This window comes from Rattus norvegicus, chromosome 10, assembly GCF_036323735.1.
Source record: "Rattus norvegicus strain BN/NHsdMcwi chromosome 10, GRCr8, whole genome shotgun sequence".
Lineage (NCBI taxonomy): Eukaryota > Metazoa > Chordata > Mammalia > Rodentia > Muridae > Rattus > Rattus norvegicus.
In genome coordinates, this window is record NC_086028.1 from 81439166 (window position 1) to 81456956 (window position 17791).

Here is a 17791-nt window from a genome sequence, read left to right on the forward strand (position 1 = left end):
AGTGAGCCATTAGAGTGCAACTTCTTCTTAAGAAGTTTTCCTGGAAGCTGGAGAGATGATTTTGTGGATAAAAACACTGCCTGCTCTTCCACAGGACTTGGGTTTGATGTCTGACAGCTCCAGTTCCAGGGGCTCTGTCTGACACCCCCTTCTGACCTCCGTGAGCACAGCATCCAGATGGTGCACATACATACATGCAGGGAAATCGCTCATACATAAAAAATAAACAAACCTTTAGGCCAGCCTACCTATATAATCAGACCCTATTTCAAAATAAATGCATTTCTAAGTTTTTCCTCTTAAAGACTCCAATTCTGGCACCAGGTGGTGGTGGCAGCGGCACCCGCCTTTACTCCCAGCACTCAGGAGGCCCAGGCAGGAGGAGCTCTGTGTTCAAAGACACCAAAACCGAACAGAGAAATACTGTCCAATCAAACTACCCACTCAGATTCTGCAAGTGAACATTCTATTTCCTGAAATCAACTCTAAATGAAACATTTGGAAAATTCTCCCTTTTGCTAAGGAAATAATTGTCTAGCTAGAACGTACAGGACAACGATTCAGAAAAAAATAAAGAAAACACTTGATGCTTGCCACAGACCATCAGTTTCCTCTGTGCCTACTAGCCCTACAACATCAACTGCATAAGGCTAGCCGCGGTCTTGAAAATACTGATTAATCCTCAGTCCTTTCTAGCCATCCTGCTGGTTGCTTGGTGTTTTCTCATCTAAAGCAGTTGCTTGCTGGCCAGCTCTGCTCCTGGTGCCCAACTTTTACAACACAACTCATTTCTGATGTCAGGTCAGTGTGATTAGATTTCTCTCTAACTACATTAAAATTATGAGGTCCAGACCCACTTTGGAAAACCTCATGATTTACCAACACCAGCACACACTTGACTTCAGTGGCTTATGTTTTGAGAGAAGGCTTGTTCCAGTCTTATTTGTCCCCCAATTTACTGTGCTGTGAAGATGGGGAAAAAGCCGGCCTTACAAAGCTGGCTGTGCAAGAGATAGCAATACTGGGGCTGGGGATTTAGCTAGGTGGTAGAGCGCTTACCTAGGAAGCGCAAGGCCCTGGGTTCGGTCCCCAGCTCCGAAAAAAAGAACCAGAAAAAAAAAAAAGAGATAGCAATACTAAGAGGACCACTGGCATCTATGAAGGACACGTGGTCCCTGCTGATCAAATACGAGGGACACTCATTTCTTCCTACTAGTACAAAATTCAGACTGAACTGAACTGAACACTTCTTGCTGGTCATCTGTTCTCCCAACCAGGTGTTTTTATCTATCTGATCATTTCTAGCCAAATCAAATGATCAGTAACCAAATAAGCAAGTACAGGTTGGGTTTTTCGTTTCGTTTTTGCTTGTTTCTTAAGGGATCCTTGCTTCTGTTTGGGGGAGATGTTTTACAGTGGAAAGGGATAGGAACACAAGTTTCCTACTAACAGGGAAATGAGACCCTGAGTTGATGCCTCCCCATTAGTCAGCTGTAAGACCTGACTTATCTTTATACATTAAAAAAAAAACAAACAAACTCAAACACAAAACAAAAAACAAGAACCTTGTCATTATGACTGTTTCAATCAGTCTCCTCTTGGAAAAGTTACAGATACTGATAGTTTATAATCGGGGCTCTAGTCCCGGGGCCAAAGGGCAGTGGTAGTGGTCGTGTAGGGGTAACTTAAGGGTCACTGCACTTGCTTCTCCCCTTTCTCCAAAGGTCTGCAAAGGAATCTGGGTCCCACGGATGCAGAGTCCTCTGCTCAGGAAATAGGAAAGGCTCATGAGCATCAGATTTAGGTACAGGAACTGAGTCCTCATCCAGGGTCTTGAGGACCCCAGAAAAGAAAGTGAGGCTGAGGAAAGGACGGGGTGCATGGGTGAGGTCTGGTAGCAGTGGGAAAGTCAGATGGAGTTCTCCAGGAAGAGCCTAGCATGCAGCTCTCCTCCCCCACTCCCAACCCTTTTTTTTAACCTTTGAGAGCAAAATTAGCCCAGCCTTTCTCTTTTTTCTTTTCTTTTTTTCGGAGCTGGGGACCGAACCCAGGGCCTTGTGCTTGCTAGGCAAAGGCTCTACCACTGAGCTAAATCCCCAACCCCCTTTTAGAATCTTTTAAGTCCAGAGGACAGACGAGACAATTTAAATTTTAACAGATGGGAAAGTGTCACTTCCTCAATGGCCTTAGCTCTTTTCTTTCTTTCTTTTTTTTTTTTTAAAGATTTATTTATTCTATAAGTACACTTGTAGTTGTTTTCAGACACACCAGAAGAGGGCATCAGATCTCATTACAGATGGTTGTGAGCCACCATGTGGTTGCTGGGATTTGAACTCAGGACCTCCGGAAGAGCAGTCAGTGCTCTTAACCACTGAGCCATCTCTCCAGCCCCAGCTCTTTTCTTTCTTATGACACTCTCCCTGCCACCTTCCACAGCCACACACAAACTAAGGTATGCACCAACAGACTTTTCTTCAGCAGTAAATCTCTAAAGTTCAAATAACCAGCCAGGTCTAGTGGCTTGGACTGTAATCACAGCACTCCAGACGCTGAGGCAGGAGGATTGCCATCAAGTTGGGGCCAGCCTCACACTTACACTGTGAGTTTCCAGGCTAGCCTGCAATATACAATGAGACCCAGTCTCCTTTTCACATAACCAAACCAAATGTGTGGGGTTTGGGTTTTTTTCTTTTTCGAGGCATAGCCCTGGCTGTTCTGAAACTGAGATCTGCCTTTGCCTCCAGAGTGTTGGGATTAAAGGCGTGCACCACCAAGTTCTGCTCAAATGTAAGGTTTTTAAAAACTGGGAAGTGTCTTTTACAAGCTGTCAAAACTACCATTGTCAACTGGCTGTTATAGATTAAAGCACAAAAACATTAAAGAGAAAAACAAAACGACACCTGAGTCTTAAAGCCAGCCCTCCCATCTTTCAGGGTAATTTTAAGAGCAGACACCCAGAGACCTTGCATCACCAGTCTGCCCATTGCTCTTATTACTCTTACCCCACAGTGTAAGACACCAAAGCCCACGCCATCAAAACCACACGACTGAATGAAGTCACTCTGGATTTAGCGAGGGGAACCACAAATCTTCCCTTCTTACTAGAACATTCCCCATCTGAGAAACCACCAGAGTAACATTTTATCTTTCTAATTTGGGTCAGAAAACCCATAGTTAGAGAGATTCACAGTGCTTTCAAAGGACAGTTAAATTATATACTCGGACATGTCTTGTCTTCAAATATGAACCACAGTGTGGAGAAACAATGGGTTTTACTAGCAATAAAGGAAATTCATAAATCCGTAACATTCATGTGTAAATGAAACCTAAAGTGGAGAGGGAGTGAACCTCAGTGTTTATGTTTCTTCCAAACACTACAGAAAACTAAGACAACCATTGTTTCACTTAAAAACAGCTAGGCTAGGGCTGAAGAGATGGCTCAGCGGTTAAGAGCACTGACTGCTCTTCCAGAGGTCCTGAGTTCGATTCCCAGCAACCACATGGTGGCTCACAACCATCTGTAATGGGATCCAATGTCTCTTCTGGTGTGTGACAGTGTGCTTACATAAAATAAATAAATAGGGGTTGGGGATTTAGCTCAGTGGTAGAGCGCTTGCCTAGCAAGTGCAAGGCCCTGGGTTCGGTCCTCAGCTCCGAAATAAATAAATATAAATAAAAATAAATAAATAAAATCAAACCAAAAATAATATGAACTGTTTCTATTTTAAGCTTGTTTTCCAGATGGGGGTCTCTCTGTGTGTGTAGCCCTGGCTGGCCTTGATCTTACGCAGAACGGCCTGCCTCTGCCTCCCAAGTGCTGGGAGTGAACGTGTGCGCCACCAAATCCGAGTTTATGTGTGATTTTGTGTTGTATGGGTGTTTTGTCTTATATATGTTTCACCTCATCTGAGTTACGGTCCTTTTGGATTTGGGTATTAACTCGTAATGGGGAACAAGTACGTGCTGTAAAAGCTAGGCTGGTTCCTACCTTCCCACCTCACCACCTCACTCCTTTCACTCACAGCCCCGAACTCCAACCTGCTGTTTGCTTTTTGATTAAATGCAAACTTATTTCTGAAGGTAGTTTTAACATGCTTTGAAAGACTTAGTGGCTCAATTATTCAACGTTTCTACAGTTCATTTTTAATCAGTTGAAAATATTTCCTGCCACATTAAAAGGAAAAAAAAAAAAAAACAAAAACAAAAACAAAAAGCCAGCCACTCACAGATTCTAAGGTGCTCAGTCCGGAAAATTAAACTTATAAAATAAGAAGATTGAATGCATTCTCTTTATAGAGTTTCCACCCCTGGAAAACAGACCTAGTTTTCATTTGAATCATTGGAAATTTAGGAGAAAGTATTAACCACCCACTTCATTTTAAATCGATTTAAAGGCAGGAACTATTGTCAACCCAGCATCAAGAAACCAGCAAACTTGGAATCACCTGGGGGGTGGGGGGGAGCAATACACATCTTTTCATATGCTCTTAACAGCAACATTCTATTTTGAAGACACCAGTTGACAGTAAATATGCAAAGTTTAGGGCACATTCCTAAAGAAAGGCCTGGGGGTAGGTATAGGGAAAAAAATCTCATTCTCTTTTAAAGTAAATCATATCACAACCTCCCTAAGCAAGTTTAAGATGGCTGGCACCTCCTTCCTTGCCTGGATTACTCCTAAATCTCTTGGAAGGAAATATACCTAAACACAAGTGCTACAGAACTTTTTCAACTGCTTTGGGTCCTTCTCCTTTTACGAACATTTGACAGTGAATACAACTCCCAACAAAGGCTGAAATTGCTAACCAGATTCCCCACACTGGCCAGAGAAGGCAATAGTCAATTTTAAGGTCTCTCATACTAAAAAATCGAATTTTTTTTTTTTTTTGCTGTTTTCAGCTTAAATATGGTGTTCATTCTCTTGGGTTTTAAGGTTTTAATCCCATCTATCAAATACGCCAAAAAGGAAAACAAATACGGTAATACTTTTAAACCACAATTCATTAGCAGCTAAGTGTATCAAGAGTTCAATTTTAAACGCCACTGAAAACACACTACACATGGGAGGAAAAAAAAAACAGCACTTCTACAGTTCACTTCGCTTAGGTTAGTCCTGACCAAATTCTCTTCTGCTGTCTGTCTGGGGCTGAAAATGCCAGTAACAAACACAACTGCGGTAGTCTGTTCAGACACAAACCAGAAAACAGCCCAACATGCTTCCTCAAGGAACTCGAACTGACTTAAGGAAAACAAACTTTTTTTTTTTTTTAAAGCCTGGGACTTCAAAAACTGGTTCATACTTGAAATAGTCTCTTCTTACCATCACTACCCAGAAGGGGCAGGGAACAAATGATTCGACATTTGGTTCAAAAAAAAATTATTTCAGAAAAGGAGAGCGTGCACAAAAGATCTAATTTATTACGAACGTGAAGGGAGAAACTAAAAAAAAAAAAAAAAAAAACTCTCAAATCCCCTTTTCATTCCAACTCAAAAGAGCCCAGAGTAAAGCATTTGAGGGGACAAGAAGCCTGGACGGAAATGCCTTCAAATCAAGCAGATGGCTTGAGAGAAAGATCCACAATTACAGGGCACTATGAAAATTAAAATATAAATGTTTTGAGTTCCATTTCACCACATTTTGCCGTTTTTCTCTTTTGCCTTCTTTGGCTTTAAAGAGCAGAAAGGAAAAGTGACCACATATTTCAGAATCCCAGTTATTAGATCCCCCATCAACACAGCTTTGAATTCACCATCATCAAGGAATTTACTCCACTGTATTATTCTCATCTCCAATTTTTTTCCCCAAATGAGGCTGCTTTCCTTCCAATTTTAGTGCCTCTGTTAATTCTAAACACCTTCCCAGTTACAGCCTCAAGCATTTGACAACAAACCACACTATAAACATAGACACAAAGCCACACTGATGATCTTAGCTACAATAACTCAGTCACTAAAAAACCTGACGCCAAACCACATTAGACATGATCTCCAGCTAAACTTTCTAAATTCTTTTAGAAATATGCCCCCAAAAGCACAGCACCCCCACAAGATTCCCAAAAACTTCAGAAATACACCAAGCTCCAGCTGAAAGAGGGATTGAGGGGTTCAAAAATGTCCCGAGGGGTTGCTTCCAACTAAGGACAGGAGAGAAAAGTGCACTGTCAACACGTTCAAAAAGTCTGATGTGAGAAACACAGCCCTAACACTACACAGCCAGAGTTCAACCGCAGACTTCGAGGGGACTGGAAATCCATCCTGAATTTTATAAAGAAGATGGAGATACCCCATTTTGTAGAAAAGACGGAATATAGAGTAAAAGGAACCACACACACACACACACCCATTCATCCACGGAGTTCTAGATCCTCCAAAGAGCCCCAGCTCACGGCCTCAGCACAAAGCTCACCCCAGATGGTCCCTGGTAACAATGGACTGAAGGAGTGGGGGTGGGGGGGGTTGGAAAGGGATAGTAGAGCCAAAGCAGAGTCTTTGAAAGATCCAGTTGAGGAAGCAAGATTCGAGGGATGAGGGTATGTGTGGGGGGCAACAAAATCCATGCCTGTAATAGAAATTATTAGCACATCATAAGAAAATCTGAATGGGGTAGGTTGCTCTCACTATTCAGCCCCAATAGAAAAAGAACTCTCCCTTAAATCTACTTACGAATTGTGTTATTTAAAAAAAAAAAAAAAAAAGATCAGAAACAGAAAAGAGGCCTGATAGGAAGTTATAAAAATCACCATTAGTTTGAACTCTCCATATTTAAACTTCCCAGACTAAAACCGGTCCCACACTTTGAACTAACTCCAACTCCACAGAGCTTCTACCTTATTGATTTTTTTTCTCTTTAATTCGTCAAGTAATGTCTTTTAGCCCACCCCAAGCCCAAGTTGTCAGGTTTCTTTTAAAGCTGTTAAACAACCATTACAAGATCTTGGCCAATCTCTCCCAGCCCCCAACATCCGGAGTTGTGGAGGGGGGTGGGGGGTGTGGAAAGGCCAGTAATGGGTTTGTTCCATTGGAGACGTTATGGACCCCTGAACATTACTGTTTCCCAAAAGAAACTCTTTTCCTACCTTTGTTTTTTGGGTACCGAGTGTTCAATCTCTAGGCGTTTTCCTTGCAATTCTACTTTCCCTGAAGATTAAAAAAAAAAAGACATGAATGAGTGTAAAGAAGTGGGGGGATGGGGAGGGAGAGTGGGTAAGGGACATTAGCTAAATTCTAGAGTTCCCTGGGGCCTCCTGGGAATCCAGGCTAGCTTCAGAGGCCTGTCGGGGGAAAGGTTGCTCCAGGCTTGGTAGAACTCATAATTTCGTTGTTTTTCAGTTTTTTTCGTTTTATTTCCATTAGTCACGTGGGCTAGTTTGAACAGACTGCTCAGATTTCGGAAAGGTGTGTGCGTTTGTGTGAGCGCGCTGCTTCAGCGGCTCCAGAAGTAGAAGGAAGGAACCAGGGGCAAGCAGTACCCCGTCTCTCGAAGTGAGGAGGGAGTAGAAAATTAAAAGTTTATTTCCCCGCAGAACCACAGAGAAGAGCTCAGGCGACCAGGCGTCGCCTGTCGGGGCCACGGAGCTAGCAGAGGGCCTGGGTGGGGGGGCTGTGGGGAGGGTCCCTCGCGGCAGCCGCGCGCCTCTCGGCCCAGCCTCGGCGTCTCGGGAAGCAGCATGGCGACCCGGCGCCGGCGCCGCCGCCGCGCCACCCGGCTCACGCCCCACTTTCAAATCAAAATGGCTCAAGCCCCAGGCCTTGGGCGGGAGGCGGGAGCCCCTTCCTCCTACGTCCTGCCTCAGGGCTAGTCCCTAGGAAAAGCGGGAAGAGCGGAGGTGCGCGAATCCTCCTCCTGGAAAGGCCTGGGACGAAGGGCAGGGGCTTTGGGGGTGTTCTAGCAGGTGGGGGGCTGTCCAGGGAGAGGGGGGATCGGGAAAACACGCCTAGACCCGGACCCCAGTGCCCGAGACACCCCCACCCCCACCCCCACCAGTTGCCAACCGGGGCTCCCGCCCCGTCGGTGAGGAGGGGGGCAGGGAGCCACGAGCGTCTCGGGCTGGAGGAAGGGGTGAGGAAATCCCGAATGTCTCTGCGCGGGGAGAAGGCGTCGAGGGAGGCCGGTCGAGGCTAGGGACGAAGGCCGAGCCCTCCCGGGCCCGGGAAGAGTTGGCGGGCAAGGCAAGAGAAGCTGCAGGTCCCCGTTGTTCCGGGATTTCGTTTATTTGTGTGTGTGTTTCCCGGGGAGGTGGCCGCGCTCTTACCCGAGAAAGTTTCGATGGCCTTCATCGCCCAGTGCTCGTCGGGGCAGTCCACGAAGGCGTAGCCGGATTTGACCAAGAACTGGCCGCTGTAGGAGATCTTGTGCTCCGCAAATACTTTCTCCAAGTCTGCGGGGGTCACGCTCTCGTTGAGGTTGCCGATGTAAAGCTTGTTCATGGTGGCGGTGGCGGGGCAAGGACACGGTCCCAGGCAAGGCCGAACGGGGCGGGCGCGGGCGGAGAGCCTCCTAGGCCGAGAGGCGTGGAGATGGGCGGCGGGAGCCGCAAACTTTCTACGCACCCCACCCCTGAAGTTGGCCGGAGATCCGGGCCGGTGGGTGGCCTGAGGGCACGCGGAGGTCACGGGAGAGTTCGGGTTAGCCCGGGAGAAGTGCCCGCCAAGTGTAGGGAGGCTGACGACGACGCCGCGCGGCTCCTTCCCTTCGGTCCGAAACCCCTGCGAGCGGGCTGGTGTGTCACGTTTCTCCGCGGCCGCCCTGGCGCCGCCTCTAAATAAAATCGACTTGGAAAAAAAAAAAAATGGAGCGGAAAAAAAAAGGCGAAGCCACGTGGTGACAGCCCCCACCCACCCTGCAGGGAAAGACCCCCGACGCCACCGGGCCCCTGGCCCTCCACCCGGACCAACCCAACAGTCTCCAATCTTAGGGGGGGCGGCACTCAGAGCACCCCAGGGGTAAACCAGGAAAGTGGAGGCAGAGCCCCCCCAGCTCTCCTATCCCCCTCCCCCTTTGCAAGAACCTGGCCCCTAAAGCGGCGCCCCGCCCCCACCCATCTTGCCACTGTGACCTGCACTGGGGGTGGGAGGGCGGTGACGACCCAAATCTCCCCAGTTCTTAAGAATAAAATGTACGATAATTTTTTATTCGTTTTGTAGAGACTGGGTTGCCCATCCCACCCCGGCAAACTGCTAGGGACTGACAGGCGGGGGACGGCCGAGACAGACAAAGAGAAGCTGAGGACTCTGGGGTCTTCAGGAGGGGGTCGCAGGAACCGGTTATTTAAAAGGAAAGACGCCTTTCCTCTACGTTTCTAAGTAGGGGATCACCGCCTTCCCCGTTACACCCCCAGACTTCCCTGGCCTCCCAGGTCCTGATCCAGGGGACCCTGAGAGCGCGGGACTAGGAAGCTGAGAACAGGGGAGACAGCGCCTGAGAACGAGGGACCCGCAGGAAATCGTGTTTCGGGATCCCCACTGGAGAAAAGCTAGCTTGCACCCAGTCCAGCTGCTGGATAACCACACTCCACCGTTCTTGAGGGGGAAGCCTGCACGACCCGGCTCCAGATCACCCCCCGAAGACCAACTGGGTGGGAAAAAGCGACCAGGGGTGGTCGCACCACCGAGCGCCCCAGAACTGGAGGGGTTGGCTTCAGAAGGGAGTAACCGGGTAGAGATCCGAGGTCCCCCTCGCCCTCCCCACGCAAAGAGCGGACAGGTGGCGTCGCCTGCGTCCGCTCCACCCGCGATGCACAGAGCGGTGGTCCATGCGCAGGGTGTGGGTCTTGGAACTTAGTTTGGGGTGCTGGATTTTGGAAGGCCGCCGGGAGGGGGGGACCGAAGCCCCGCCCACGTCCCCAGGTCAGCCCGGGGCGGGGAGGGGGTAATTTCCGCTCGGCGCTTGAGGAAGCGAGCAGCGGGGGAGGGGGCTGCGGCCCGCCGCCCTCCCCCCTCCCCCTCCCCAAGGGGAGGGGGAAGTGGATCCGCCCAGGTCCCTTCCCTCTGCTAGGACGGACACGTTCCGGATCCTCCGGCTCCGGGAGCCCGAGGGAAAGACCGGACTGGGCAAGGGGCGACACGTGGGCGGTCGCACCGGGTCTGCGCGGTGGGGGAGGGGGCTGCGCGCCGGGAGTCCCGGACACGCAGCGGAGCGCGGGTCGCGTCGCGTACTTAGTCCCGGGATTCCCGGCTCTACGCGGGAGACACCGAGTTTCCAGCGGCGAGGGCTGGGTCGACGCCAGGGGGTGGTGGAGAGCGTGGCACGGAGGCCCCGGAGAAGCCCCCTGCCTGGCCATCGCGGAGAAGGGGCCAGCGACAGCACCCCTAGAAAGAGGGATGTTCCTTGAGCCGCGCGAGTCTGCGGGTGGGAGGAGGGTTGTCCAGACACGCGTTCTTAGAGGGCAGGTGAGGAAGAGGGTCACTCTCCCCTTCCTCCGTCCCAATCCCATTGTCTCAGTCGCCTGAGGCCGGGCCGGCTCCGTAACACGTGTTGACTGCACCGATATAAACGGCTTGAATTTTTTTATTGTTTTTTTTTTTTTTTTCGTTTGCAGAGTCTGTAAACCAACTCCGATTGCGGCTCACCGCCCATCTACTGGATGATTTCCTACCATTCAAAAAGTCGGGAGTTAAAACAACACCCAGCACCTTTGTCCCCTCCTCGTTTTCCCGGAGCACCGGGAAAAAAATGAAGCGGGGGAGAGCTTCCAACTCGGTTTCTGTGTCTCCCTCCACCACCTTCAGAACCCACTCTCTCGAATCAGCGTTTTGTTCTAGCCAGCCACGTGTTTGTCGGGTTTTTTGTTTTTATGACATTTTTCTTCCCATAAAGCAACAGGAATATTACAAGCTATTAGTTGCTTAGTAGTAAAAAAAAAATTATTATTCTATCCAGGAAGGTGGAAGATGTCTGCGTCTCTGTCCCCACGCACCCTCCCCATTCCCCCAGCCCCCCACTAACTTGGTGTTCTATCAGCTCTTGATCACAGTGTAATTCTTAATAAACTAAGCCAATGAGATGGAAACGGTGCCTGCCGCATAGTAGGCACTCACAGTAAACATTTTTCAATGCAAAACAAACTTGGGAGAAAAAGAATTCAAGAAAAATTAAAAGTCCAGTAGGGAGGGATTCTTTTGGCTCAAATGTGTAGATCTGTTGCCTGGACTTTGCTTAGTGATGAATTGTGGATTTTTTTTTTTTTTTTTTTTTTTTTTTTTTTTTTTTTTTTTTTTTTGGTAAGGGCTAAAAAATGATCCTAGAAGCCATCTGGTCCAATCTTTGGGTCTTCATACATAGTAACTGTCTCCAAATCTTTTTATGTTGGGGGACAAGGAAGAAAGTACCTTGGCAGGACACCCCAGCTCCCAAAAACTTTAGGTGCCCTTTGCTTTAAATCTTTAGGGGTTGATAAAAGCACTTCTCAGATAATCTCTCTGGGTGACCTAACCACTACTCTCTTTCTTCCTAAAACAAAAGCAACTTAACCCTCAAAAAAACTCCTACCCAGACTTGTAAGCTCCTGCAAAATGCAACCCATCCTTTACTATACTAAGGTTCAAGAGGAGCGAAACTTAAAAATAATAATGTAATTCAATTCACTTTTTTAAGTTGACTTTCCATTTTAGAAATAATTTAAAGTTAGCTGGGAGTAATCAGTTTTTTGTTTTGTTTTGTTTTTTTTGAAATGGCAATATAAGGTAAATTATAAGAAATTTCAGAATAGAGTACTTGCACAGTCTGTTCCTTAAATCTTAAAATTATTTCATTAACAAAGTACCAATTATTTCTCGTCACACTGATTCTTTTAAAAGCTGTTTCACTAAATTCTAATCCTCTCTCCATCATCCCCTCCCCCCACGAAACAGGGCTTCTGTGTTGACAGTCAGGGATCTGCAGAAGTTTTTAAGGAGGCAAAGTAGATAGAGATGGCTGGGGTGAGGTGCAGTTTTGAAACCCCCACATGAGTTTTGCCTCAGTGACAAGGCTGTTGAGCTTAGGGGCTGGGGGAACTACATGATAAGTGCCTGATGCTTCATTCTGCTATGAATATTCTGCCCAATACTAAAGTGAACCCGCCAGAGGGGTTATTTCTTGTTAGAACTCAAATTCCTAGGTCAATGTAGGAGAGGACAGCAGACATTTCAGTTCCCTTTATTAGTGTTTTGCTTTGGTTTTGATATTAAAGATTTATACTGTTCTTTTTAGGAAAAAATGAATCTTCACAGTAAATGTGTATGAGTTATGAGTTAAAAATCCGAAGATAAATAATGGAGGACAAAAAAAGTAACAAAACAATTGTGTAAAAAAAAATTATCTGAAGGAGAGATTCTCTAACAATTTATTTATTATGTGATAATAATACTCTCAGTTACGACTTGCTTTAATCTTCTCTTCCATTTCTCTCCCACCTAAGTGTTTGGTCAGCTCCCCTCTAACTTTGAAACACTGAAAGTGGTTCCATTTTAAAGAGAGAATTCTGTCCATATTCTTTCAGTCTGAACATGCAAAGGGAAAAAAATGTGAAAGAATAAAACCACTTTTCACAAAGTTGAAAATTGAAAAGCAATTCCAAAAAAAAAAAAAGAAAGAAAATTCTATCATTGCACAAAGATAAAAATTCAACTTATTTTCAAGTGTTTTTCAGTTTGTCATCATTTTCTACTTTATCTTTCTATACCTTGTTTTTCTGCCTGCTGCACCATGACAGCTGGTTATGCTGCCTTAAGTTTTCCCAACCCTGTGTTTTCTTTAGGCTAAAGGAGCAAATCATTTATTGCTGTTCCACAAATAAGATAATACTTTTTAAAAACTTGTATAAGTAATGCAGGAGGGAAGAATAATGCAGGAAAGATATTTTTGTTCCTAAAGTTCTTTCTGCTTTTGTATTAACTGCTTTGGATGACTCCCCAATATACACACTGCAGTTTAATCTAACATTTACTGGTGATTTATATCTTAAAATTTTGATATGTCCTATCAGAGAGGACACACACAAAAAGAGAAAAAATAGAAAGCTGTTATGGAGATATATTAAAATAGAATATTTTGTGTTTTCTAATAAATCATAGTTAATTTTGGTATAATCATCATGGTTGCTATGAGATACAAAAAAAAAGTAAAACATTTCCTGACAGCTTTGACTTCAGAGTTCCTGGACGTGTTGAGGTTTTTTTGGTCTGAGTTTTATGTTGTTTATTTTTGTTGTTGTTTGCCTGTTTTATTGTTGTTACTGCCTTGGGATGTTTTCTCTCTTCCTGCAGTTTGAAGTGTGGTTCCTTTTAAATGCCTGTAAACTTGGAGAAAGTGTAAATTAGTCCCAGTTTTAAAGGACAGGCAGCATTTTCTCCTGTCAAATAAATAAGGATAATTATGTGTTTAGGATATCTCATGAAATGTAAGAGGGTCAAAAGCAGAAAAGAGCATTTTCTTCATTCAAAACAACAGTCAAAAGTGTTTCAAACTTTTTAAAGGGATGCTTTTTAATCCCAAAGGTAGGACTGACTGAAGGGGAGAAGGGGGACTTTAAGAACAATTACTTGTTTTGCTGAGTCAGTTTGTGTGACAAAACCTTAAATTTTTTTTGACTCAGAATTAGTCAAGGAAAGACTTTATGCTAGTAACTTTTTAAAGATACATGTTTCCACATCCATTTTGATAATAAAACAACCCTACTCACTTTCTTAGAGGTAAAATAGTCAAAGCCTTTCTTCGTTTGCCTGCTGCTTCTGCGTTTTCTGGTTTACTCCAAAGTCATTTGGTCAAAGATAATGAGCAGTTTGGTGCCCTGGAGCACAGAATGCAAAGAGCCCTGGCTTCACTTGTAGGAAACTGCACGGTTCCAGGAGAGACAAATGCTCTTGCTCCAAAGAAAGCAATCTCCGAGAAGGGGGAGTCCACACCTAGACATTATCTCACGTGGAGGTCGTAAGGAAACCTTTTGTACTTGAAAGCAGAATATCTTCTGAGTATTTAAAAGTATCTTGAGTGGAAATGAATGCTTTAGGATGCCAAACCAGACAAAGTTGACTCAAGCCCAGCTTCCCAACATCTGCATTTTTAAGGCAACATTTTCCTAGCTAAAAAGTAAATTCTTTTCATTTGCATCTTTTATTCTTATTAGGATTAATTGATTTCCTACTGTTACTTGTAAATATTCTCCACCCCACCCCCAGGAGCTCCCTCAAATTTCCCCCCTCAAGTTCTTAAGAGGAAAATGTTGCTGTTGGTTTTTAGTTTTTAACTTAAAAATTAGTACATAGATTATTTCACTAGTATTTCATCACACACACACACACACACACACACACACAGGCTGAGGGGGGGAAGTCATTGAAAAACACTTTACTCTGTTTCCATGTACAAACCATTTTCATAAATAGAAAAGATCCAACCTTCAGTGTTTTGTTTTGATTTTTACACTGCTTGCTTGACCAAACCAGGATAGGATCCGTGGTTTTGAGCAGTTAATTCAGGAATTTTTTTTTCATTCATCTACCTGTCCCAGAAACGCCCCAGATTTTTTTTTTTTAATATTTTATTAGGACAGCTACAATTTCCATTCTTTGAACATAACATGAAAATATTTGTTCCAACATTTTTGTGACAAAGTTATCTTTTACCCTCTCACGCCTGCAATGTGTTTATAAAGTATGATAGGAGACAGATATCAGAGTTGATTTTGAATTGCTTTCAAATGAAGCTTCTGCTCCCCTTCCCTTCCTCTTCCTCCCCGCCCCTCCCCCCTCCCCTTTCCCTTCCTACCCTTCTCCTTTTGTTCCTCCATTTTTCTTCCTGCTCCCGACAGTCAATTCCTCTCCCCCTCCCCCCTTACCTTTACCCTCTTTTCAGTTTTTCCTTTTCCTTTGTTGCCCTCTTTGCCCGTTTTTTGTGCCGCCGCCCCCTCTGCCCCTCAACTTTTGTCTCTCCCCCCCTTAATCAATATGCTTATCCACACTTCTTTTTCTCCCCCTTCCCTTTCCTCTCCCACTTGTTAGCATTCCAACTGTTATCTCTGGTACCACAGAAGACGCAGAAATGCTTGAATTAGTTCACACACCAAAATGGGAAAGGTGCTTTTTTTTATTTTTTTTATTTATTTATTTTAGGGGAACTCTAGGGTAACAGACCCCAGAACTCCTTCACCCCTACATGCCCAACACTGAAGAACAGTCACCGGACATTTTGACATCTTTGTAAGGTTGTTCCCTGTCTTGTGACGCTTAAGATTAATTTTGTTATTGGTTATGTTGAAAAGTCTTTGAGAACAAAGATAATGTATCACCCAGGGACTTTTAACACATTGCTGACAGACGTCACCAAAAATACATGGAATGAATGTGATTCTCTCTGAGAAGAGGTGAGCACAGTGTGATTAGATAAGATGCTGCTTTGGACAGATGGGCTTTTTTTTTCTTTTTAAATAAATAATAACACAGCACAACCACACTGAAGAGGATAATTGGTCTCCTCGAAGAATAGCAACCGAGGGGCACCTCTGGACCTCTAATACCCCAGCTCTGCATTCATGGCAATCCTGGGCTGCGAGTACCAACGCCTGAGCCCCGTTCCAGAGTTGAGTCAAATAGCCCGAGGCTCTGTCTCCACCCAAGGTTTCGGGTAGGCAGGCAGCCCCACCAGCGGCTTGCCCAGTCCCTTGCTGTGCCGGGTTCCCCTGGGACCAAACAGGCAGGGTAGCAATCTCAAAGAAAAACTCTTCTAATGCTTTCTGCTAAGAGCCATCTTAGCTCTCCCTTCAGGGAGCGTCACTCAGACCCCATTAACCAGATAAAGGTGCTTTATTTAGTTACGTCACTCAAAACTGTCACTTTGAAAGAGCTTCTCTTCTCCGGTGATTCCCCAAACCCTCTGGGGTTCCCTCCTTGCTCCTGTTAGATGGTGGTTAACTGAATATTCAAGCTATCGGTTCTGCCACCAAGACGTAGGGGAAGGCAGGAAAACAGCTTCTATAGTGATATAAATTAAACTTAAAATTAAGCAGGTCATGAAAGTAGAAGTGGGTTTTAAAAAGAATTCTTTTTTTTTTTTTTTTGGTTCTTTTTTTCGGAGCTGGGGACCGAACCCAGGGCCTTGCGCTTCCTAGGCAAGCGCTCTACCACTGAGCTAAATCCCCAACCCCTTAAAAAGAATTCTAATAATCACTACTAGGAGGAGCAGAATAAAATAGGGCACCTTTAACCCCAGCATTCAGGAGACAGAGACAGTCATATCTCTGTGAGTTCAAGGCCAGCCTGGTCTACTTAGTGAGTTTTCCAGGACAGCCAAGGCTATGTAGAAAGAACCTGTCTCAAAAACATACAAAAACAAACAACAATCAAAAATACTGTGAAATGGCAACCTACACTCAACTTGGTTGTATGAAAGAATTTTTAACCTATTGAATAATTTTGAAAAGAACAATTTTAAAACAACCAGGGACACTTTTTAGCCAGGTGGTGTGTGTCCTTGGGATATAGAAGTAGAGGCAGACAGATCCCCGTGAGTTCCTGGCCAATGTGGTCAACATATCTAGTTCCAGGACAGCCAGGACTGTACGGTGGAAAGAAGGAAGGGAGGCAAAAAGAGAGGGAGGAGGGAGGAAAATAAAAGACCCTTTAAAAGCAGGGCATGGGGCTGGGGATTTAGCTCAGTGGTAGAGCACTTACCTAGGAAGCGCAAAGCCCTGGGTTCGGTCCCCAGCTCCGAAAAAAAGAACCAAAAAAAAAAAAAAAAAAAAAAAAAAGCAGGGCATGCTGTGATATGTCTCTATTTGGCAGGGACAGTAGAATGTCCCAAAGGGGAAGATGCTTGTCGACAAGAGTCTGAGTTCAATCCCCTACAGTAAGAAGAGAGAACCAATTTTTTTTAAAGATTTATTTATTTATTATATATAAGTATGCTGTAGTTGTCTTCAGACACACCAGAAGAGGTAATCAGGTCCCATTACAGATGGTTGTGAGCCACCATGTGGTTGCTGGGATTTGAACTCAGGACCTCTGGAAGAGCAGTCAGTGCTCTCCACCACTGAGCCATCTCTCCAGCCCAGAGAACCAACTTCTATAGGTACAAGCACCCACACACTCATCTGCACATGGACACATGCCCACAATAAAGAAATATAATAAAAAGTTTTCATGGGGGTTGGGGATTTAGCTCAGTGGTAGAGCGCTTGCCTAGGAAGCACAAATCCCTGGGTTCGGTCCCCAGCTCCGGAAAAAAAAAAAAGTTTTCATAAAATAATATTTAGTATAGCATTTGTCATAACAAAACTAGAATCCCCTGAAGTTCAGCATAACCACACCATGGGGTAGCCATGAGCAGTGACAGCATAAGAAGTGACATGCACCACTGTGGCTGACTCCCACCATGACCCAAAGCTCTGGAAGTGAGGAATTACACGCATAATGGTTCTAATTCTATAAGTTCAAGAATGCATAAAACTAAGCAGTAAATTGCTTAGCTATACATCCAGAAGAAGTGAAGCAAAGAAAAGAAGAGCGCTAGACACCCAAGTGCAGAATGTGCTTGATCCCACTGTGCAGAGCCAATCAGGGTTGATCGTGGAAAGACAGATGGGGCACTTCAAAAAGACTGAGGTTGTGTGGTAACTATGCACAGGTTACTATTTCTTCCAGGGAACTAGGTTCACTTTATATATTATCTCTTATATATTAAAGATCTTTCATAAGAGAACCCAGGGTCAGCATGTTTGCGATCCCAACACAATGGCGATAGGAGGTTCAGGAATTCAAGTTCATTCTCTCGGCTGTTTACTGTTAAGTTTAGGTTTGAAGGCAACCTGGGTAATGT

General features: G+C 45.1%; 1 protein-coding gene across 1 annotated transcript in view; it reads right to left on the reverse strand.

The window, feature by feature from the left end:
- Positions 1-8649, reverse strand: part of Igf2bp1 (insulin-like growth factor 2 mRNA binding protein 1) — a 42794-nt gene extending 34145 nt beyond the window's left edge. Inside the window, 2 exon segments of the mRNA NM_175594.2 lie at positions 7077-7137; positions 8253-8649. Of these exon segments, the coding sequence (NP_783184.1) occupies positions 7077-7137; positions 8253-8427 (236 nt within the window). The 5' untranslated portion in view covers positions 8428-8649.
- Positions 8650-17791: the final 9142 nt, after the last annotated feature.